Source organism: Bombus impatiens, unplaced genomic scaffold (assembly GCF_000188095.3).
Source record: "Bombus impatiens unplaced genomic scaffold, BIMP_2.2 scf_0023, whole genome shotgun sequence".
In the NCBI taxonomy this organism is placed as follows: Eukaryota; Metazoa; Arthropoda; class Insecta; order Hymenoptera; family Apidae; genus Bombus; species Bombus impatiens.
The window spans coordinates 579,976-604,588 of NT_176442.1; the positions used below are offsets into that span (position 1 = coordinate 579,976).

Sequence of the window (24,613 nt, forward strand, 5' to 3'; positions counted from 1 at the left end):
ATCCATGCCATAAGATGAACATCGAATCTCAAAATTTCACACGAATCTCCAAATCAGGCGATCGATCGACGATCCTGAAATTTACGATCGATGGACATCGTTAACACGTTCGCGAGGTTAGTTCTAGCCAGTTGACCGCAGCGCCGCCCTTTCATTTCGAATCCTAGTTACCAACGTTTATCCGGTGCAGTATCTATTTATACCGCCGCGCGAGTCTACTCTCTACTTTTATCTCTTAGTTCATGTTTCCTATCTCTGTCTGATCACCGCGTGCTTTCGGGCGAGGGTTACATTCCGAGAAATTTTCGTGTGGTGTCTACTGTCATTGGGAAACGTCTCATCGGCGAAAGGCCTGCATTAATCATGACGGTCGAATCCGCGAGACTCGAAGCTAGCAGTCGAGCGTGGCGACGAGCGACTCCCAGTCGTTTGTCACTGCACGCGCTGGCGGACCTCCTACGATTCTCCTCTGAACGGATCCTTGATGGAAACGCGACCACGCGAAGCAGTTCGTATAGCTTTCGCTCGAGGCTGACGCGCGCGCGCACGTCTACGTTACTGTCGCCTACGTCTCGGTGAACGCGGTTTTATGGGAAACGATGCTTTTGATACGGAACAATAGATCCATTTTGTTCGAGGGAAACCATGAAATAATACTGCCTGAGAACTTTTTCTGTGAGGTATACTTTCTTTGTTTATTTGCCTTTGTAATATGTGGGCTGAATTTTGCTGTAGCAATAGTATAAAATAAAGGAATTGGTCATTTTGACGGACATAGGCAGATTTATGTCCTAAGCTATGTGTAGAATATCTTGACATTAGCACTAGAACTACCACACCAGGGAAAATGACTGGTTCTACAATTTTATAAATGTACCAATCCTCGTTCAGGGATCATGGTCTCAGGTGGATTAATAATACCAAAAGTGTACTATGTAATATGTAATTCTTCTTGTAAGAAAGTAGTAAATCAATAAATATAAAAATATTCTATTATTATGCATCTTTTAAAAGACCAGTCATTTTGATTGGTTTTGATAGAAATAGCTTTGTCTTAACTGTCGATAGTTCTAGTGTTAAGAAGATCGGTGTGTTGGATGATATCGAATGTCGCTTGTGAAGGGGACAAATGATAGGCATGTCTGAAGTGACAATTAGAGCATTTCGATGGCTTCTTATCATGACAACGTAAAACGATACATCTACAATACACAAACTTTTTTTATATATACGACATGTACCGGCAACGGTAGTACAATCGGCAACAGAGTGAAAAAGTGAATCGGAAGTATAAAATAAAAATTTTCCATGCGACACTTCGTTTCTGGGAAAATCGAGTTTGAAAATTTGCTAAATAATTACAAACAAGACTTAAGTAAACGATCAGCGGGAGGCTATTATACGTGCGAAGGTAAATAAAGAACGTAAGATAACATTTTCCCGCTTCAAGCTTTGTTTTCAAGAAAATCGTGCTTGAACGTGATTAGTTAAGAACTGTTGTAGTACACGCGCGTAATAAAATTTCGAATTTACTTTCTCGAAAACAAAGCATCTTCTGAACAAATTGTATTCTATATTTTTTGCTAATTTTCTCATGTAGAATCATCTCTTGTCGATTGTTTATTCTTCTTCAATTCGCATTAGTCAATTTCAAGTATACTTGACAAATTTTCAAACTCGATTTTCTCAGAAACGAGGCAAAATTTTACTCCACATTTTCAATTTGCTCTTTTACATAGACTCATTCTATTATCGATTGTACCACAGTTACCAGGGCACCCTATATATGTATATTAGTCATCCACTGTCGAAATAGATATATATTTTGGTGCTGGAAAATATTTATAGGACAAAGCACTTTAGCAGAAACATAATAATACATTTAAAAAAGAAGAGAGGAAACGGTGAAACAAAGGGGAATTTAAAAATTCCATTTATCGGTTATCTAAATGCCTTGGTGGATATAATTGAAAGCAAGGCAAGTGCGTTGTGTTAGAAATAAAGAGAAAAAGAGGAGAAAAAGACAAGCGCAACTGTATACGCTGGTCTTGTATCGTATTTCGCCTAGGAAAAAAGTCATATTACGGGAGAAAAGTCTTTTCACTAAAGCATTGAACCTTTTTCGCTACCAATTTTCTCTATCTTCGCTCAGGGGAGGACGATATGAGCTCGTCCTAGTTTCTAGAATTACCGTGTATAAGCCGGTGCTGGTGAAGATGTTTGATCCCCGAAAGTTCATGGAAAAGCGCGGAGAGGAAAAGGAACGGTAGAACAAAAACGAACGAGACGTGTATTTAATGGACTCGTCGGAGAGGTTAGGTAATCCGCGTGGGGACGTTCGGCGTTAGAAAGCCAATCTATTTGAACAAGTCGTTAATTAGCTATAGTATAGATGTGAGCACGTAGAGAAGATGTGATGGAACGCTGCTGCAGGATAGTAAATGGGGGAAACTCAACAACGTGAAATTTTGTTGGAAACCTATCTTTCGACGAGTATACACTTTTCTTCAGCGAAGGTTATTTTACATTGGGCGTGTACGTTTTCTATGACCCTTTCGCGAAGAAACTTCTTCGAAATGTACGCATACGTCCTTTCCAAATAGGCAATAACACTCTTTGGATATATGCACTCTATACTTCGTAAGTAGAGATCACTCTTACAGATTATGCACGGTTCCTTCGCGAATAAATGTTTCGTCATCGAATACGCTTCATCCTACATAAATATGACTTTTTGGGCCTGGCATTCTTCGTCCGTATAGGTTATTATTTATACTATCCCCTTTTCAGTGAAACATACAATGCAATATCGGCCCGCGCACGTGAATTTTCATTGTCAGATCTCGTGGTTTGCTTCATCCCACCACGCTTGCTTCATCATATTCACGAATATACGCGTGTTCGCGCTCGTGAATATTCGAAAACGCGCGGACGTCCACTTCCTAGCGAAATCCACCCTAAAACAGCGAATTTCAATAAAACGACAGTTGCCTCGTTTTTCGCCGTTGCCTTTCCCCTTTTCTCGAAGCAGTTGGAACGCGCCAGCGAACTTCTCTACCTTTTCACCGAAGAATTCGATCTAACTCAAAGTCTCGGGCAACCGTGGTAACTTGCGAGAACGTCAGAATTGAAACGAAAATTTCGAATTCCCCAGATATTTCCGAGTACGCAGCGGCAGGCTTGCAAACTGTCGCGATGAAAGACTCCCACCACTTCCACGTATTCCTATTCGTTGCTTGGAAATTTCGATCGCGGCGAACGCTTGGCGATTTTTATGCAGAACCCGAGCGTGTCGGTAGGGAAAAACTGGATCGCATGCAAAATTGACCATTCGCGCGCGGTCAAGAGAGTTTGCAACGCTTCACCGAAACTCGACGAAGGCCAACGGGTCAACGTTGGCTTCGTTTGCGCTTCCTTGTCCGTCGGCGTCGACTCACTTTTCGCTCGGTCGTCGTCGCCCGCGTCTCTGTTTTCTATTCCGGGGCCGATATTGATCCGACCGCGACGACGTGACGCTGCCGCCCAGTCATTACTTTGTGTGCCGTTTTCCTGCACGTGGCAGACGAAATATTATGCATACGTCACACAACGTGAGATCCGCGCTCGAAAATCCACGCGCCCAGACTTCCAAACGCGAGAGCGCGCCCCACACGTGACTGCAACACGGACCGCGAGTGGATCAAACTCGGTCACTGGACAAACTTTTTGGGCAGTGCAGTGGAACGAGTAGCATTGTTATCGCCAGATGAAATGAAACGTGAATTCGATATCGATTTGTCAAAGTTTTGCACCGTCGAGTTATACATTTTTAAGGTGTCTCTAACTTGAATAAGAATTTTCTGTTGCTCAAAAGCAAAAAACTATATCATCCTGTTAAAAATTCTAAACGTGTCTTTTATTTAACAATTCTTTGTATGTGGATACTAATAATTCACTAGAAATTTCGTACAGTCGTCGCAGAAATCAATGACGCGGGTCAACCGTATTTCCTATATGCATTCCTAAATCCATTCCCAGGCGAGCATCCCTAATTCTAGCGGGAAGCATCGTTAAGTTCGTGCCCAGGCAGTCGTCCTTAATTTTGTCCCTAGCGAACGCCACTAATTTTCCCCTAGCGGCGCGCACGGTAATCTTGCATAAGAATTACATACGAAATATGTCGCGGTGGCTCGCACGAAAACGAGAAAGAGTACGTGCGTTACGTGCATGCAACGGAATACTTTATTCGCTTACTTAATGCGCCACGTATTTGCAACTCACGCTGCTTAATATGTCCGCGCCACGGATGAAGAGGGAGGGAGTACTGGCTGTATAAGTGCACGCCAGCAATCGTGTTTTCAGAAGCGGATAGAAAGAAGACGTCGGTGTATGCGGAAATTCCAGAAATGTAGCTGGTCGAGGTTTAATTCCAGAAATTCTTCTCTATTAATAACCTTGCATTTTCTCATTCTCGTGTTTATTTTTATGTCTCGTGTATAACGTTAAAAGAAAGGTCATTTATTTTAAGTTCAAGAATTACGAAATCCATCTATTTAAAACAAGTACCAAGGACCATGAATTCTATTCGGAAGCAAATACGGTTCCTATCGTTGGCTAAAATAAAATTCTTCCCAATTAAATATTCAAAGAATGGTACTGTTCCGAGTGGAATGGTACGATAACCGTTCCGAACGATCGGGTTGTTGTTTCCAGCCGCGATCGATCAAAAAAGCCGAGAGCGAGAGAAAGAAAAAATAACAGCTATCCTTATTAATATTCTGCGTTTCGTAACTTCCGTATTTCCATAATCAATTAATTTGCGTCAATTTCATAATTCCCGATACCATTCGCTTCAATCGATCTCTATACCTTCAACCACATAAATACACGTACACACGTACCTTCCTAAAATGCACAATTTCTACGCTGTATATTGTCTTGATAGTGTCTGGTCGAAAATATCAATGGTTCCCGGCGAATCAAGGAGACTGCCTGACCGACAGATACCTTTAACCCCATCCCTCCATCCGTCGCTCGTTTAAAGCCGAACAGAAACGATACTTGGATGCCGTCTTCCCGTTCCAGGGACACGGGACGAAGAGCGTCGATTCAATTTCACCGTTCCAGACTATGGGCAGGGAAAGAGGAGGTCAGGAAAAAAAAGAGACGGTGACAGAGCGACAGGAGATCGGATGGGGAGGCAGCGCCACGGGACGCAACGGTAGAAGAGGGATTTAGTGGAAGGGAACGAAATGTAAGAGGTTAATTGGAACAGATAACTACGTCTGCGTGTGTCGATGTGCTCTCACCACCCTTTGTGGCGGATCCACTACCTTCACCACTTTCTAGCCTACCTTTTTCTTATTCCGCGTTTCTCTATGTCTCTGTTTCGCACGTTAAGCACCACACACACACACACACACACACACACACGAAGAGACTTGTATCGCTAGTCTCGTGTGAGATGGTCTCAGGTATGACGTTTATTCATCGTTAACGCTACATACATAATTTTTGATATTCTATTGTGAAAGTATTTACCAAAAATTTCGGACTTTCTAGAATTTTCAGTTGCGACGCGGCATGTAAATATAACAGAGACTTGTCTCGACATAGGTTCTCACTGCGACCATCTCAACGATGCATCATGCAACTTGATACATCCTTACATACGATCTATTTGATCCTTACAATCTACATTCGACTCCGTGCGCCGATCTTTACGATCTGCTTTTATGGAGGGAGTTGGTGTTGCTCGTTACATACGTGCCACCCAAAACCAACCGCGTAAATTTTGTAGGTTTGAGGTTATGTGCTTGCTTCCTTTTCGCCAGGCGTGGAGCGGCGTAAGCATTTTCCCTGCTCGTTGCCACACGAAGTCTCGTCATTAACGGTTAACGGCCGTCGACTCGACTGGCGCACGTTTATTTACATTGGGACACGGAATATGTCGAGATGCAGCACTCTGACTGAGAGAGCAGAGAGATGCATAAAGGGATGTGTTAAAAGTTAAAACGATGTAGGAAGGAAATAGGAGTGCAAGTAGACGGAGGGTGTGAGTAGAATAGGAAAAGGGGTGAGGAATATTTTGTTTGAAGTAAATTGGGATTCGTATTCAGTCAAAAAGGGCAATTCTCTGCTATAGTCCGAAAAATACATATATATCTTGGTTATGTTTATGGGGAAAAGAATTCCGAGTTATTAGGTAGCAATAATATTTTTTTGTTTCTATTGCGACTATAAAAAGTATTAAAAATAAAAATGTATCAATACGAAATTTCTACATTTTATCCTTTTATATCCTTTGAAATTCAACGTAAAACATTCTATGCCAAAATCACCAAGAGGTTTATGTATTTGAAATTCACCTAACTTAAATACATTAACATAATGACTATCGTTTATTGAAACCCGACCATTTATGAAAATCACAACCTATTTTCTAAAATATATAAACATACTCTATTCAGTATGTACGAAACACAATTTGAACCACAAATAATTCTTACTGAGTAAACAGCGACATTAACAAAAATTCGCGCTCCACATAGCGGTAAGCGTATTAACTTTCACTAACATAAGTAAACTAGAAAGAGAAAGAGAGAGAAGAGAGTATGGTTTTCACAGAGACATACCGAATCAACGACGGATCTCAATGTTTCGTTGCAGCTACCAAGCGATGAATTACTTATAACCTCCTGAACTCCTCTGCCACAACCATCCAACCTAGGATCGCGTTTCGGTGTATCCCGTACCACTGCTGCCATCGAGCTGTTTCCTTTTGCCACCGTTTGTTTTTTTGTTTCTTTACGCATAGTTACACGTAACCGTTTCATCGTCTTCAAGTATTTATAAACTCGCCGATACGCGTACGTTATTCCCGCGCGGAGTCAATTGCGTTTATTTATTCAGCCGGTTGCACTTGACGGCAACGCAAGAGCAAGCAAATCATGCACGAATCGTACGTATATTAATGGCGCTGCAAGTTTCACGATCACGTGACATGAACGCCGCCATCTTGATCGATATACACTTCGCGTATTTTCGATAACACTTTTGTAATTGATTATAAATCATTTTTTATTATTATTATAAATTTTGTTTTGAATTGATTATAAAATAGAAGTAAAATTGGCGGAACTGCCACATTTCGCCTTTAAAACATACACGCGGATAGAAACAGAAATATGCAAATGTGACTGGATTACTGGTAATTAATATCAAGTATACAGTACTGATAGTTCCGCAAGTGGCCCAAGTTCCAAGACCATCAATTTACGGTCCATCACAAACAGAGATGTTAGCAACACAATTTGCATTTCTGTTTAGATTCAATTTATGTTACTAGAACTACAACTTACAGGTACCTTAACTTGGGTAATTCGTCCTTGGGTATATTCAGCCGCGTTACTATTTCGTTACGAAAAACGATTCGAATTGTAATTGCAACCTTCCAAAAAGATTAAAGACACAATCCATACTTTGCAATTATTCCTTTCCTTTCGAATCTCTGATATTTGCGTCAATGAACAGTATATTATTTTCTATCATCAACAGTCCTCTCTGCCCGACTATATCAATCTCCCGGAGTCTTTCATTCGACTAGACAACAGGCAAAACTCGCTCATAAATCCTCAAACGAGACTGCTTCCTTTCACTGCATTGTAAGGAGAACAAATCTTCGTAAAAAGAGACCAATCCACCCGTACTTCACCGAATATCTATACGATACTGATCTGGCTACGAAACCGCGCTCGGAAGAAACAGTCCAGATGGCGCCACTGTCACCAACTGCCGGTAATCAGAGATCAGATGTCGAATCGCTAGTTCATCAAATGGTCGCAGCGTTCTTACCGATTATCGAGATGCGATTTCACGGTGGCAGAATCCAAGTAGCCGGAAAAACGAGAAAGAACAAAGGAACAGGCTGGAAATAGGAAGAAAGACAAGCTAACGCCCAAAGAACTTGATCTGGGAAAGAAAGTGCAACTCGAAAGAGGGAAACGGAAGACGATGGTTTTGATCAGTACAGAAGGGCCGCGGCCAGTTTCACGGAGACGAGCTACGAGGTATTAAGTAACTCGAAGCTTCGTGCCTCTTATCGAACGGAACTGAAGCGGAGACTCGTCCCGAAGACCGAAGAAGCGTAACGCGAAAGCCGGAGCCTACCTCCTCTTCGCTGTTTCCCCCTGTTTCCCTTTCCATCCTGTCGTTTCAGTATCCACAGGCCTCGTTCGTAGAATACTGTGGCGCTCGCGAGCGTCAAGCTCGGGCGAGATAGATTTTACGCAGGAATCTCGGGGACGGAGCGGCGCATTACGGATAATAAAGGAGATTGACTCTAAATTACAAAGTCCGTTGCAGACGGCCGCGTTGAATACCTCTCAGGCACAGAAGCGTCGCCAAATCGGTTTTACGGTCGGCAGGTGGTCCAACTGCTCTTCTGCACTTACGACTCGCCCGCTTGTCTCATTCGCCCCACTTCTCGCGAAAGCTCCAGCTAACAGAGCTAGCTCGTCCGTTTCACCTACCCGGTCACTCTAGTTTCTTTGTATTAATCGTTACCGTTTCAGTGGCATCGCGTCTGTTCACATTGGCGACGCCAAGTCTTCTTCTCTCGCGCTCTAATTACGCGATTAAAAGAAAGTTAATCCACAGACGACACGCGGACGCATAAACAAACGACGAGAAAGACAATCATCGAGATAGGAAGAACAATGGCGACGACGAGTAATTTAACGCTCGACGAGATTTATTAAAATCTTCTTCGTTTTTTTCTTTTTTCTTTTTTGGAGATAGAATACGGAGTAGGGAGAACGGTATGCGGGCTCTCCGTGATATAAACGGTTTTTTGTAGCGAGCACGCCAGCGGAGCGCTTCTTTGTAGTAACGGCCACGAATTTCCCCTCCGGTGCTGCCACTAATTTTCGGAGTTATACTCTTTTGTGCGCACGTAATTATAAACACGTCCGCTCGCTCCGCGCAAATTTTCTCCCTGATGGAAGGTCCTCTGACGACAATCCCCGAATGCTTTGCTCGGTGAAACGATGAAAAGGGAATTACAGACAGATTCCGTCGATGGTACGATTTAATATTTTGATCAAAGAATCGTAATCAATTATTTACACTTAAGCAAATAGAGAAGTTTGATTACAGAAAGTTACGTAAAACGACCCTAAAATTTGATGTAAGCAAGAAGAGCCGCGAAGAAAGTGCAGAATACAATCGTGTTCTTTCACAAGCTTTGCAAGCTTCCAGGCGATGGTACCCGTAATTTAACCTGTCAGTCCCCTGGCTTATACGAGAACTGTGAAGAACAGCACGGCACTTACCCCAGAATTTCAAACACGAATGCATACCTAATCGATTCGTTCAATACCTACCATAAATTTTGCAGTTTCCAACATATTCCTGCGAACAACTAAACCAATAGAGATTTACAAATATCTCAAATATCTTTATTAAGAAAAGCTTGACAAAAATTCACATGAAATAGGTAGTCAAAAAATGAAATAGAAAATCTAATTGTTCAAAAAGCTAATTTTAAAATTCCACCGTCTTCGCCGATGGCACGATCAAGAATTCAACGTTTTGGATGGTTTAGTTTTCCTTAAATTAATACTTGCCCACTGAAGCGGACCGAAAAATTTCATCCCTGTGAACCTCTGGCGGACTCGAAGGTTAAATCGAAAACGGCTCAAGGATCCGTTTACGTCGGCCGCACACAGGCGCTTCTGATGAAATAAATTTCATTCCTTGTGCCCCGAAACTGGGCCACCAGCAGCTCTCGCCTTCCAATCTTCCGTCTAGACGCTCGTACTCTGGCTACGTGCAGAGCGGACTACCAGCCTTTCCAATGCTGCTACCTAAGTTATCTTACAAATTATGAGGATTACCGCGACCACCCCCAATCGAAAAGAATTCTAAAAAAATCATTTTCTTATCAATTCTGTAGTATGGTTATTTTCATAATTCGATAATCTTTTCTCTGTTCTTTTTTGATAAAGTAGAATTCTTATTAGCTTTAAGTAAAAGCGGACTCCACCAAAAGTGAGAGAGGGCAATGTTCTTCAGAGAATCATGATTAACATATCATATCATAACCTCAAATGCTGGAAAACGCAACAAAAAGCCCGTACACGCCACAGCATCTAATACAAAAAATCGTTCTTACCAAATGGTTCGCGTGAAAAAATAAAATCAAAAGACACCTAACCTTGTACTCGCGCAGATATTACTGCCAGGCTGCTCTGCTAGTCGTCGTAAAATGCACGAACGTCGTGCCCACTAGAAATTCTGCTGGAATAGAATCGTCAGACAGAACCGAAGAAGGAGAAAAAGTGAAAGAAAAGGCGAGCAAGGTGTAAAATCTAAAATGCGTGGAAACGAGGTGGAAAGGTAGGCAAAACGCGGCATCGTGCTTGGTCCTGATAAAGGTAGGATACGTAGAGGTTTAACCGCGATGGTGAAAGTGCAGCGAGATATCCGCTCGGCGGAGCTTCGACGCGTCGAGATGTTGCAAGGAGGCCGAGCTTACACAAAGGATAAAGGCTGGTAGTTGAAGGTGATGAGGCAGAAAAGGGGTGTCTGGATGGCGCATAAGACGAAAACGCGAAGACAACGAAAAACCAGAGTTAGGTATTACCCCGATGAATATTATTTGAATAAAATATTCGAAAAGTGCTTATCTAAGTTAGTAACGAATATTTAAATTATTAGGTGCTTGAGATAATGCTGAAAGAATGAACGAATTGAACTCAACTGACTCAAACAAGGACATGATTTCCTTCCGAATGATCTCCACATTTGGTTGTTAAGTGAAGTAATTTTTTATATGTGCTTTTCCATTTTATGTGTGCGTGATTCATTACTTCAAATTGTCATGTTTTATTTTTATTTCGTAGAACATTTCCTCGGATCTGACAAATTTGTGAGAAAAGCGTGGAAAACGAAAGAGACGCGAGATCGTCACTGGGGAGGGCTGGCGACGGTGGCGCCCTCTGGAGAGGAACTAGTCCAAGTGAAGCAAGCAGGAGGGAAGAGAAAATGGGAAAGAGAGGTTAGAGGCGAAAGATACGAGGCAGAAGCTACGAGAAGGCTCGGCTTGGGAGTAGATTTTACGAAGGTGGATAGGTTCGAAGGGTTGAGAGGGGGGACCAGCATGCTATACGAACTGATGTCCCTTGAGGTCAGCCTAGCGTGACTACCTATCAATTGCCGAGACTGCGTCTAGTCCGCCTAAGTGACGCGATGCTGGATATACCCACTTGGATATTCTACAGACACTCCTCAACGTCGATTTTCCGTAAATACGCCGAGATAGCGTCATCCCATGTGTACGTGGATTCTTCGTGTTCCAGTAATGGGACTTACCGACTTTTTACCTCGTCGTTCCGAACCGTGACTCGCGCGTTATTTGTTTCTCAACTGTCATCGTAAAACTTGGAATAGTTAAAGGCAAGATAGCGTGAGTTACTATAGGAAAGGTGGGAATAGTTGGAAGTATGGAGACGGAATGTAAATGTTATGTTTCGTTCGATCGGTTCTAAAATTGTCTGATCTTTTCTTCATTTGGGGTTTTACAATTCGGATTGTAGCTTCTAGAAATATATAATAATTGTATCATTCAGACTACAAATTTTCTGCACTCCTGACTTAGTAACTAAAATTTGTTTAGTAAACACTTCAAATATACCTAGAATACTTGGAACTATTTATTGTTTCAAAATTTGGCCGAGGAAATTGTACTGTTTGAAACATTGCTCGTGCTGCTTAAAGGTTCTTTTATAGAGGAGATTTTCTGGTCGAACTCTCGTCCCCTTTAATTGCTCCAACCGCTTTTCTCACATTCCCTGCGAAGTTTACCATAGCGCAACTGTAACACTATTAGTTGTACTTCCCAACAGTTCGAACCTTGTTCAACCACTTCAATAGCGTCTAAAGTTGTTACAACACCGATACTTCTTTATTTCGTTACAACGGACCGGCATTATCGACAGTTTATCGTCTCAATTTACTCATGGAACCCTATTGTTGCATACTATTTAGATTAACGAGTTATAAATTTGTCCGACATTGTAGCATACAGATAAGGCGTCTTCTATTACACAGGGATGGGGGCAGAGGCGAAGCGGTAATCGTAGTACAACCGGGCAAGGATGATGGAATTTGAAGGTTAGGATATGCTTCTGTAGTTGGTTATAGATTATGTCTACTTCACTGTTGGTGAACAGCAGACATCCAGTGAAAAGCAACGTAGACTCGTGGAATTGGAGAGTAATATATTAGCTCTCTCTCATCTTGGCTGTCATACGGTTGAAGAGAATTTTATTAGCGACGAGTATGTAACGCGTATGTATTACAAACTTCTCCCTAATATTAGCGTGAGACGATGAGTTAATCCGTTATTGGAAAATACTTTGATAGAGGTTAGGGTAAATTATTGGAAAACGCTTCTGTGCTGTATAGAATGTGTTAATTCGTCTTGAATATTTGCTTTACTGACACAATAAGACGATGCAGTTGAAACTGACAAAAAGAAAAAGAAAATGCGAATATTCCGAAGATTACAATTAATGAAAATTTTTATTCAAATTCGTAATCGAATACACTTCGTAATATTTAAGAAATGTTCATCGTAGTCAGTTCGTTTTTAGTTAACGCGGTTTCTAGTAACCGAATATAGGCCAAAATTTAAAACAGATATGCTATCCACTGACTAATTTCAAAGTTTGGCAAATTGACATTTCATATGCAGCAACCTAATGCGTACAGGTCCGCAAATTGATCATTAGGTCGCAATATGAACGTAAAAGCATTAAAACGGAAATGTAAATGAATGTAAATAAACGTAAAGGAACATATAAATGGTTAAAACAGATGTTCAAATTGCATTCCACTTTCAGCAACACACCGAGTTTCTGCTCTCTTTAATAAATCAATTATTTTATGTCACCGGCAACCAACTGTAACTTCCAAAAAGATATAATGTTACATCAGTGGCTACGAACGTGTTAATATACTTTTGCAGATTGATATTTTTCAGTTTAAATTTTGCACGCATGGGAAAGTATTTCATAATGGAACGCATACCGTGCTAATTTATTTAAATCTTCATTATTTATTTTCCAGCAAATAGCTACGAACATTCGCGAATTTAAATATGTAGAATGTCACAAATCTCCGTATAAATGTTATTTGTTGTCACTAGCGTGTACATAGTTGACGTGTCAATGGCGCCATCGTTGACCCGCGGCGTTAGAATTAATCAAATTATAATTGCCTGCATCTATATATTTTTGCCTGTTCCTATAAATGTCTAAAAATCAGCAGCTTAATTGTTACATTCCACGTACTGATGATTCGATAGGTCGTTAATACTTAAACGGATATTACGAGATGATAGTATTAAAACAAAAATGGCGGGATAAAGTTTCACCGATAAGCGTCAGCCATTAAGTGTCAACTTGAATCTAACACTACCTATCTCTCTCCATCTTCAACAAAAACCAGTTTATCCTTCAATTAAACATTTCCTGATCACCTTCGACCCTCCTTATCTCGTTCACACTCTATCAGTTTATTCTTTTCCTTCCAACGATTCCACGTCTCACGAACCTAAGAGCTTGTCGTTTTACGGTGGGTTGGCCGCGTGTAAACAAAGCGTCGAGCGGAAGTAAAACGGCTGGCGTTGTTTACACACTTCCGCCAGTCCAAAACATTCGCAAGCTGGCTGACGTTTCCTTTCCAGTTTCTCTCGCGATAACCTATCTGAAACTTTATTTTTGGCCACCGTTACGTTCCCATGTCGCCTGGCAGCACCATCGCTCGCTGGCAACGCGATTTCGTCGTAAAATCACGTTAATTAATCGTGATACCGCGAGCTAAAATTTAAACATGCCTTCTGAACGATTTTTAATGGAAACGTAAGTTCCAGCATAGAAGAGTATCGCGCATACTTTCTCGCGTTTTATGCTTCGATATTGATGGAGGTTAGGAAGGAACGCAATAGTATTGGTTAACGCTACCTATGCATTCGTTGCTCACCAAGAACAAAATCACCCGAAAATATCGTACACTTTCCGGCGATGTAGAAGGACAAAGAACGATTCCAACCGCGATTTGTCGAAATATATGTACGTTTCAAGCGTGATCGTCCCCATCTAGCGGAAAAATACCGCTGGTGTACCGATATTCCATTGCAAGTGGAATATTCCTGGCGGAAAGAAAAGTCGTACCATCGTTCATCCGCGCTGTCACGTAGAGCGGCAAGCTCTTATTCTACAGGCATTTCTCTTCCTCTTTCTCTATTCGCGTATGTCCTCTAACTCCTTTCATCCTCCACAAGGAATACATTCTCTACCGCCATGAAACGCCAACAAGCCACGCGAAGAACAAAGAGAAACAGTGTACTAACCATGGTGGTCGCGTTAGTATCGAACGACAAGGATATTCTCGCTCGAAATCACTGGCAGGACTGGCAACACTTCCGCTTGGGTTCCAACGATCCAAACAATCCTTGGACAAGCGATATACCTTGGGGGAGCGGATCTCAGCGGTAATCTCAATGTGGAGAAGAATTTTTGGGACGAAAGATATCATGGAATAGCAGTCGATCGAATAGTATTATTATATTTAGTATGGTTTGCTGGCATGCAATGGGGTGGCTGCTGGACGAAGTTTTTGTTATATAGGATGATAGGAGCTGTAAGTTACATAGGGTTCTATTTCACGGTATTTGGCGATTTTTAAATAAAATATAAACGAAGTTCGTTTTCGCAATTCGCAGAATAATTTATTAAATTCTATTAACCATAAGATCATTATGTAATTTAAATGTCGTTGAATTATTGTTCTCCTAAAATTTCTCTCTAAACCTGATCGTTCGCCAAAGTCAGCGACCGACTCAACCACTTTTCCAGCCCCCATAACCACCCAGATCGGTAAATAAACGATCGGTAAATACACGAAAACCGTATCTGTCCAGCTTTCCCGAGCCGGAAACGTCTCCGCGCGTCGACGGAAGCGACACCGAGAAACCCCGGAACGATTCGGATCTCGTTCCATCCCGGAGAAGAGTACAGTTGGTGCAAGGAATATAGCAGAATAAAGAAGAAAGGAATACGATACAATATAATATAATAAATTAAAACTTCGAGTACCGAACCTACTGATATGTCCAGATGACGAAGTCGCTAACAGTAAAAATAAGTACGTCCTATTTTGAAAATTGCATCAACGAAAGATAGTCTTCTATATTACGAACCTATCAAGCCTGCGCTTCTTTCGCTGATCCATTATTTAACCACGAACAATATCGCTAAAGTACAGTACTGATTTTAACATCGAGGTACTGGTATTTTCTTTTACATTTCTTTTAAAAGAACTATGAAATATATCCACGAGTCGGTTCATAACTTATTCGAACACTACATTCATGGAAGTGATAATAATATCGGTTTCACCGAGTACGTTCACGCCACGCATCCCTATGAATTCACATGGGAGGATCAAACACGTGAATGACAGGGTACAAACGAGGAGATATACAGAGAAACAGACCGGGGTCTCGTTTGGGGGACCTGCTGACAAACGTGCAAATTGCTCGAAGAAACACACCGGTCTCTTTATGACGAGGCATTGTGTAAAAGCGCGGGAAAAAACCATGTAGAACAGACTGGAGTAGGAAACGTGGATGACCGGTGGTGCGTGTTCACGGCGGGTAGGAAAGACCCACGGAAAAAGAGGAGGGTGATGGGTAGACAGCACGGAAGGTAGAAAACACGTCGGTAGGGAAAAGGTGAAAGGCGAGGGGGAAAGGGGAGGAAAAAGAGAAAGAAGACTATGGTGGCGCAATGGAACGAGTTGGAGAACGAAATGAATGGAGGGAGAAGAGAAGATAGAGGTGGCCGGAAACGGCGGAACGCAACGTGGTAAAGGAGAAGGGGTTGGAGGAAGAGGATGAAGGAGAAAAAGGGTGGATAGAGGTTCGGACGAAGTTGGAGAGATAGATCTCGCGTGGCAATGGTACAGTGCTTCGTAAAAGTATTTGTACACTTATCACGGAACACCTGATGTACGTTTTACATTACAAATGTTGAAGTTTTATTAGCACCGTGATCAAATTTGTAACCAATCTTGTAATTTCTATACGCTGCATATATTTATTGCGCACATACGTTCAACAACAATTTAGTACACAACCAGTACGACTAATGTTACCAATACAACTATGATCGTCGTGTCTCGTTCTAGTGCTAATAAAATTTCAAAATGTTTTGTGCAACACATAATAATAATAATAATAAGATATCTATATACGGTTTAGATAAATGTTGAAATACTTTCGTGAACCACTGTATACTAGTATGGATATAGTACGGATATAGTAGGTAGTCGTCGGTGGGACAGAGTGATGCATGACTATGGGGTCGGTCGCTTCACCGCGAAATGTCGGCGCCGAGCAGCCGCCCCGCGTTGCTTGCTTGCCTTTTACATACTCCACGCGGCTCCTCTTGGCCTTCCTGCAACCCTACCACCTATACTCTATTTCCTACTCCTTCCCGTTGCTTTCCTCTCGTGTCTCTCCTCTTGCACGCAGTTCTCCTATCACTTTGTTTGCCTTTCGTACGCCGCGTTACCTTTCAGTTCCAACCATCCCCGCGCAAGTGTATATCGATCGGACGCGGAAACGACGGATGCAACGGTACCCTGTTCTCTCTTTGCTTTCGTTCGGGGTACCAGTCCTTTCAGGATGATTTTACGTCCAGCGGGAATTTTCGAATTAAGCGAAGATCGATAGCGACAATTTTGTGCAAGATTAAATACCACGCAATTTCTATTAACCGTACGTGGTTTACTTTCACAAATTCGCTCGCTGCAATCAGAAGTTTTCCAGTGTATTGGGTTGGCAACTAAGTGATTGCGGATTTTGTCAATACCACCTAACGACAAAATCCGCAATCACTTAGTTGCCAACCCAACAGAATTTAATTTTTGAAAATCGCATAAATATGTGCTACGTTAAATGTAAGAAAATATATCGGTTGTTTGGTGAACAAGCGAAGAATTGAAATTTGATTAATCAATTATAATTATATTAGAGTTTGCTATTTTATCAGATGGACTAGTTGATGGCGAAAGAGAAAAAGAAGACGAGTAATTTATTTGGAGAAGAAGTGGCTGAACGACACGGTTCGTGCGTCTTCAACCTTTCCTACCTTTCGTAAAGTCGTTAGATCGTGTGTACCATGCGAGTCAACCTCCCAAGATTTTTCTTCGTTACGTCAGCGACTGACCCTCCGCGCGAAATTGAGTTTCCTCAGGGCGCACGGCAGCCGGATGGGAGTGTCCCTCTCAATTGCTTCTCCACGAGAAGTTTTCGAACAATTTGGTTGCACAAAGAATAGGGAACGCTTTGAACCTTGCTCGAATTTAAGGCTTTCCTTCGTCCAAACGATTTAATCGAAAAAAACACCAACTACTTATGACATACAAAAGTTAAGTGTCGACGAAAAATCTAAGTGATCGTAAATTAAAAAAAAAAAGAGAGAGAAAAGTATTTATAAGTAGTTTAAATAGGTGGGTCGATATCAATTTGCATAGATATCGCGTAAGCTAAAATATCGATGTATTTACCAATTGCTAAAGCTTCGTTAGGTATATCGATAACATACGTTATAATCATTAATATCGTTAAAGTCGATATAGAGTTTGAAACAAGAAGAATAAATTAAAAAAAAAAAAAAAAAACGCGTAACAAAACACTTGGTATTATATAAAATAGCAAGAATTTTGGAAATTAATCTGGCAATAAATTGCAGAGTAACACCCGTGAAAACTTACGAAGCAAAACTCGCGACAACTTTCAAAGCGGCGCGCTATACTTGTTTTAACTAAAGCGAAACGATATCGTACGATAACCAGAAACGCATTCGCGACAAGGAGCGACGTGAAACGAGAACGAGACAGCGTTTAACGGAGAGACTTCCATTACGTTCGGCGAACTTGCACTCGGGGCAAACAGGTTGCACTGGGATTTCCGTGTTTGCGTCGATGCAAATGCCCCTCTCTCCTCTCTCTTCCTTTCGTACTTCGAAACAACCTTCGAGGGTTGCCGTCACCGTATCACTTTGTTTGTCTTAGCTCGAAGCTTTGATACACTCACCGGTAGGTGAACCTATGACCGCGCATGCGCACGCGTCGTTGCATCCACAGCTTCTTATCTTGAACGGTGCGGATAAGCGTCTTATTGTTCTCGCTAGAGCTTCACAGTTTTGAACGTGCAATAAAAAGGCACGTATGTACAGAGGCAACGTGTAAGTCGTATTACAAATAGAAAGCAAACTTCACGTTCTTAATTACGTAGAAGGCAAGGTAGGAATTTTACAGACGAAATTAAATATATTTATGAATCTGTCGTTATCTTCTTCGCGAAAATAATATGCTACGTCGCGATTCAAAATACACGGTCGTACGACTACGATGGAAGCGAGAATATTACAGAGAGGAATCTTTTATCTTGAAATATCTCTGGAAAATATTATTAATAACGTAAGTAGGTTAGCAAATATACGTGGAACAGAGATTTCTATTTGCCAAACACTATCAGATACGATTAAGTTGGCGGATTGTAGTTGGCGCTGTATCGGAGCAAGAAAGCGGCAGATTTAAATTCTACGGCGCGGCAAACTTGAAAGTCGAAACTCTTTGCACGCCTTCGTCGATACCGAACTCGCCGACTTCGCGTAAGTTTAGCTGGAATTTTTTCTCCTCGGTAGTTTCACTTTATAGTTGCTTTTTTCGCGAACGTCTCTTCGCTTTTTACGTCGAGATAGTAACTCGTGAAAATTAAACGACGTGTTTTTAAGATATTCGATCAAATAGTTCCAATTCTTACTTCGACTTGCTTGGAATTTCCTTTTTCTTTTTTTTTTTTTGCGAATTCTTAGAAATTTTACGTAAAAGCTTCCACGTACGCTTTCTTGGGATTTGTTTCGAATTGTATCGAATGTACACAGACAAACCTATACTACCGTAGTTTTTGTTATTTTATGTCATGCAATTCACACAGCAACAATTTGCTTGAACGTAACGCGTATGCGAGTAATTAGCAGTAACGATGATTCCAATGGGACTTAGAAGCAACGGTACATTAGCAACTAGTCACGGCACGTTAAACCTTATGGAAATGGTTCTGGGCGGGTTCCAAAAACTACACCCACGTTTTCGCCAAAAAAGGAATAAGAACTTTTGGGAGCAAACTCGATCCAGATTAGAGACTTTTGTGTGTCTCCACGGAGACATCATTCTATTCTATAGAATAGTAAATTATCGAAGGATGATTGAGCGTCGCTTTACAAACACCGAATCAGTTTTTACCGCTACGATGGTATAATAGAAGAAAAGATAGAAAACAAAAGAATAAAAAAGTACAGCATACGATTTAAAAATATATCGTTGCTAATACGTTACAGCTTTCTCTTTTGGTGTCGTATTATCTTTCGGGGATTAGCTTCTGATGCTATTTCAAGATAACGATGAAATTTATGCATCTAAAGCTAGAAAAGAGACCATAAAGAATAATTAGGAAAAGACGGAAAACTGATGTGCGTAATGCGGCGATTCAATTAATATAATTGGCCATTTCGATTACGATCGATACAGCTAATGGCCGTGGGTGCTGCCCCTAATTAATATTCGCTTTTAATTACGTCCACGTTTCAGAAACGACCGACCACGCGTCGCCGAATACTTCCGGTATCCGTTGCGCCTTTTCCGAGATGCATCCGCCACTCGAGAGCTGCGATCGTCAGGAGATTCGGCAACGATCGGTCCATGGTGTGTTAACTTAACGCCGAATGAGCAAATTATTTATCTATAAAATCATAGCACCCGTCTTTCCACTAAATCTCTCAATTTTAAAAACACTTCGACAAACACAATCCCACGATTTTCTCTCTTGGCATATCCAAATGGAACGAAGAAAACGAATGGAAAATGAAGAAACGGAGGATCCAAGTAGCCGCTAATCGAACGATAACACTAAATCGAGCGAATATCGCACAGGTATCGGTGACCTTTTCCGTCGTTTCGGGTGGAAAAGGTATCGCGCAATAACGCCGCCTCCGAGCCCCCGTTCAAAGGGGGCATATATCCCTTTCAACCGTCAAACCCTCGGAAACCTCTGTGCAGACCGTTAGTTGCAAGTTTTCCGTTTCGAATCAGCGCATTCTCATCGAACACGAATCGATTTCGAAACGCTCTCGAGTGCCGGCTTGTCATTAACCCCGTTCTTCGGGCGTGAACCTCCGAAACGAGCCACAATTCCATCGTGCGAGCACCTACTATATTGGCCCGCAAGCAGACTCGCGAAGCCATCCCCCATCCCCGTTCAACCCTCGCCTCGTATACCTACCAACCCCCTTTTTCAACCCTTTGCCACCCTTCTTCCATATATCGCGTTCTTCCACTTTCTCCCTGTTGCTACAAGCTGAGATATCTGGCCGCAGAATTTTTGGGATTTCCTCGATAACGGAATAACTAACGACGCATGAAAAAGAGGTTTCAGGGGAACTTTTAATACGAAATGCGTATTTTATTTCTTTTTTTTTTTTTTGTTTTTTCTCTTATAGAGAATGATCGATTACGTGTTCTTATTAAAAGAGGTTCGATCTCTTTAATATGGAGTATCAAAAGCCAGAGTATCAAGCACGAGATACAACGGACGATTCAATTCCACGGCGAAAAATCGGAACGGTTTATTATCGAGACTGAACCCAGTTGGAAACGATAAAAGTCGCCGGAGAAATCAACTTTCCAATAAATAGAGAATTCACTCGTAACCGGTGCGGGTCACCTGGGTTTTCGTTTGCACTTGCTCAACAACCACGGTCATCGACTCCAAGAAACGACCGACTATTCGACACAATTATACTTATTGCCAAGCACGAGTCATTGAATTTCAACTACCCGTTATTCCAACAAAATTACTTCTGACCAATTTTAAATACCCTTGGAAACGAATATATAGAATATTGTAATTCAGAGTAAATTCGTTTAATATGGGAAGCACTGAAAAATAGAAAATAAAGTATATCTATAGTTAGTGGGTTTAAAACGAAAGATCACATTTGTAAATTAAAGTTAAGGTTGTTGATATTACGGTATTAGCAATCATATCGATGGCTACGATAAAGAAATCAAAATGTAAATGAAATTCTTTCTCCGTGTATCCATAATGAAATCTTAGGAGCGTGTGGAAAGTTAAATTTCTGCAACTAAGAGATTTTTATTTTGTATTTAATAATGAAGCGAGAAAACACGAAAGGAATATCTGAAATTCTGTAAGTAGTAGATGTCAGTGAATAATACATCGCGTACTTCCGAGCAAACGTTCGCCAATACACAAAAGCTTATTCTCCGATAAAATATCTAATACTTTAAGAATTTCAATATTCTCTACACTTTAAGCGTTTTGGTAAAAATATTTCCCGCTCATCTTCACGGTATTCGAATCATCCGCTTGAATATTTCAGATATCTGAACCCGGTAACCGGATCGCGTGACACAATATCGAACTTGAATTTGCGCGCGGTATCATTATACGCGCGGATCCGCGTACTCACTTTCGTTTTTATTAAATAAACTCGGCACGTGTATTACCAAAATCTCTTTCGACGCGCATACATTTTAAGCCTGTTTTTAATCCTCGAATAAACCATTCGATTATTTGTTAACGTAACCACGGGATTAAAAATTAATAAAGTCGTATCAACTTTGATTCTTTCCGACCTCCCCCTTTTCGCCATTTTTGTAGATAATTTAAGATATTATTGGTCGTTACACAATCGTTGACAAAATCCGTAATCACTTAGTTGCCAACCCAATGTATCTGAAATTATCTACAAAAATCGATTTTATAAAATTGCACCGCATGTCTTATTAAATGTGTCCAGTGGGTTGGCAACTAAATGATTGCGGATTTTGTCATTAGGTGGTGTTGGCAAAATCCGCAATCACTTAGTTGCCAACCCACTGGACACATTTAATGAGACATGCGGTGCAATTTTATAAAATCAGTTGTGAGATAAAAAAAGAAAAAAAATGGCACAAGCAAACATGCAAAAATCTACTAAATGTACGATCCTAAATTAAATTCTTGGTCTCTATGTTCATAATTTTATTGTATAACTCGTCGGGTTCGTCAGCGCCGAATCTCGATAACCGCAACAATAATAGCACGCGCATTATCGTCGATCGGTCGTGGCATTTTCGTGCTATAATTGCAGCATCCCGAGCAACTGAGAACGCGTAAATACACCGGCAAGCGTAAATGAAGCTCTCCGGATCGGTACGATTGTTCCCCCCGTCGTAAATCGAAAACGGTGATTAAACTCGATATTTGTCGACTCGCGATTCGCGCACCGACAACAGCCGGTTAAAAGTCTGCCTTTTATTCCAAGTCTGCCAACGATCAACCTATGTACTTTGTAGAGGCGACAGCGACGTTAGAAATCTTGAAACCGATAGTTTCTTTCGTTCACGTTCAAACGTATGGTTCTTGGTACGTGTACCACCAGAAGAACGTAAACGACAGCATTCGAGACTATAATGGTCAGTTATACAGGATGGTTGGTAACTGGTGGTACACGCGGAAAGGGGGTGATTCTACGCGAAAAAAGAAGTCGAAAACATAGAACAAAAATTTTTCGTTCGAGGCTTTGTTTTCGAGAAAATCAACTTTGAATTTTCGCTCGGTACGCGTGCACTTTATCGCGTCTCGTTATAACGGATCTCACTGTAGATTTTTAAAAAAATTAAAAAAAAGAAATTTTTTTATTTTATATCTTCGCGTAGAATCACAACCTTTCCGCTTGTACCACCAGTTAGCAACCACCCTGTATTTCTATAGGGTAGATACAACGTTTTAAAACGATAGAAGCAACTTTCATTGGACTCGAACGACGAAGAAGAGTTGGACCAATTTGTTCCGATGAGTTACGGTACAGCGAATTATTGCGAGAACAGTGTATTTGTTATTATCAGCATAACCGGAAAATTTAATCTTTATTTCGTTCGAAACACGTTCCACCAGTTTGTTGCTACGAGACTTACCATGTAATAATCGCAGCGATACATATTGCGCATCGATAGTATCGGAATTTGATCTGGAAGTGGCTGTAACTTTATCCGGTATAAATATCGAGTATATAGCGGAGAATTTCTATGTGTTTCGACCGACGAAACGTAATCTCTTTGTGAAAACATTCCAAAATACCAAAGGAATTAGAGGGCAAATAGTCGATAACTTTCGTTCAAATCAACTTAACAAGAGAATAATCTTATCGGTCATGAAATTCTAATTCTACTCAACAGGTAAGCAAAGCTACAGATAAACTGTAGAAATTACTTCGATAACCGACGCGTGAATTATTCGTTGATTCTTTGTAAAATTTGTATTTTTAAGAATTATTCGAACACGGTCGAGTTATGTCACTTTATCCTGGCGTTTTATCGCGTACTCTGTTGTTTGCCAAGTATAGGGAACGTGTATAGCGTTTCACGTTTCGTTAACCCGTACATATTTCGTTATTTTCACGAGAGTTTACTGAAAGTGATCACGGGATATTTTTATTTCATTTTCTGAATTTTTATTCGCTTAGGTACGTTGAAAATGTCGCTCGATTCCGATACCGTAAACGCATACTGCCTGTTCCATGCTATTTGCAAACGATCGAATGAAATTAGTTACACTGATTTCATCGGAATCGTCGCGGTGGAAAACCAGCTCTAACTCGGTAGCGAAACACAACTTGGTAATATATATCTTATATTCTTCGCGATTGTCAACCGACGAATTCCTCCGCCAAATGCGATTCATTGCATCATTAGATTTTCACATTTTTCTCCTAAAAAATCAGCGATATCCCATTTGCGATATTTTACGAAACGAGTCACGCGAATGGATCTACCAGCTTAACCAAATCCTACATTCACACGCGAAGGCTCAGAGAATTCTTCCTGGGACACAAATTTTGCTACGTTACATACCGAAAGATTCTGAGGAAAGCAGAAAACAGGATAAGAAATGAAACGAAATGAAAGAAAATAAACGAAAACCTGGAAAGAGCTATATCTCCGTAGAATCGTACGCAATTGTCCTATTTCAGAAAATCATCTTATAGTGCGTGAAATACATCAAAATCTCCCACTAACCAGCCACCGACAAGGAAACAAAACAAAAAAAAAGAACAAAAAAAATCACTAAGAAACATGCTAGCACACATTTCCTATCGACCGAAATTGTTATCCACCTTTAACGAAAATTCCCACCAAACAAGCACCGAAAACTTCATTGAATCGTCCCGTCGCACGTACACGTACATATTATATCGCAGCACGGTAAAATGATAATAACTCGGATGATCTTACCGGACGTGACGTCGCGGCAGCGGCGGCGGCACGGGGCTGTGAAAGTTCTCCATCATAGAGTAAGAGTCGCGCTCGGCCGCGGACTTATGCTCGAGCGCCTCCAGATGGTCGAGTCGCAGCAGCTCCGGCTCGCGAGGCGAGTGCAGCTCACAATGGGCGACGTGAAGCAACGGCCTCAGCGACGAACCGCCTTCGCATCGTT

General features: G+C 41.2%; 1 protein-coding gene across 3 annotated transcripts in view; it reads right to left on the reverse strand.

Moving 5' to 3' along the window:
• LOC100743843 (teneurin-a) overlaps nt 1-24,613 on the reverse strand; it is a 114,487-nt gene that overhangs the window by 89,454 nt on the left and 420 nt on the right. For 2 of the 3 annotated variants that reach the window (XM_012385573.3, XM_012385566.3), the window contains exon 1: nt 24,412-24,607. In XM_012385573.3, the coding sequence (XP_012240996.1) occupies nt 24,412-24,467 (56 nt within the window). In that variant the 5' untranslated portion in view covers nt 24,468-24,607. Of the gene's footprint in view, nt 1-24,411 lie in introns of all 3 variants that reach the window. The other variant, XM_012385581.3, reaches the window with a different exon arrangement.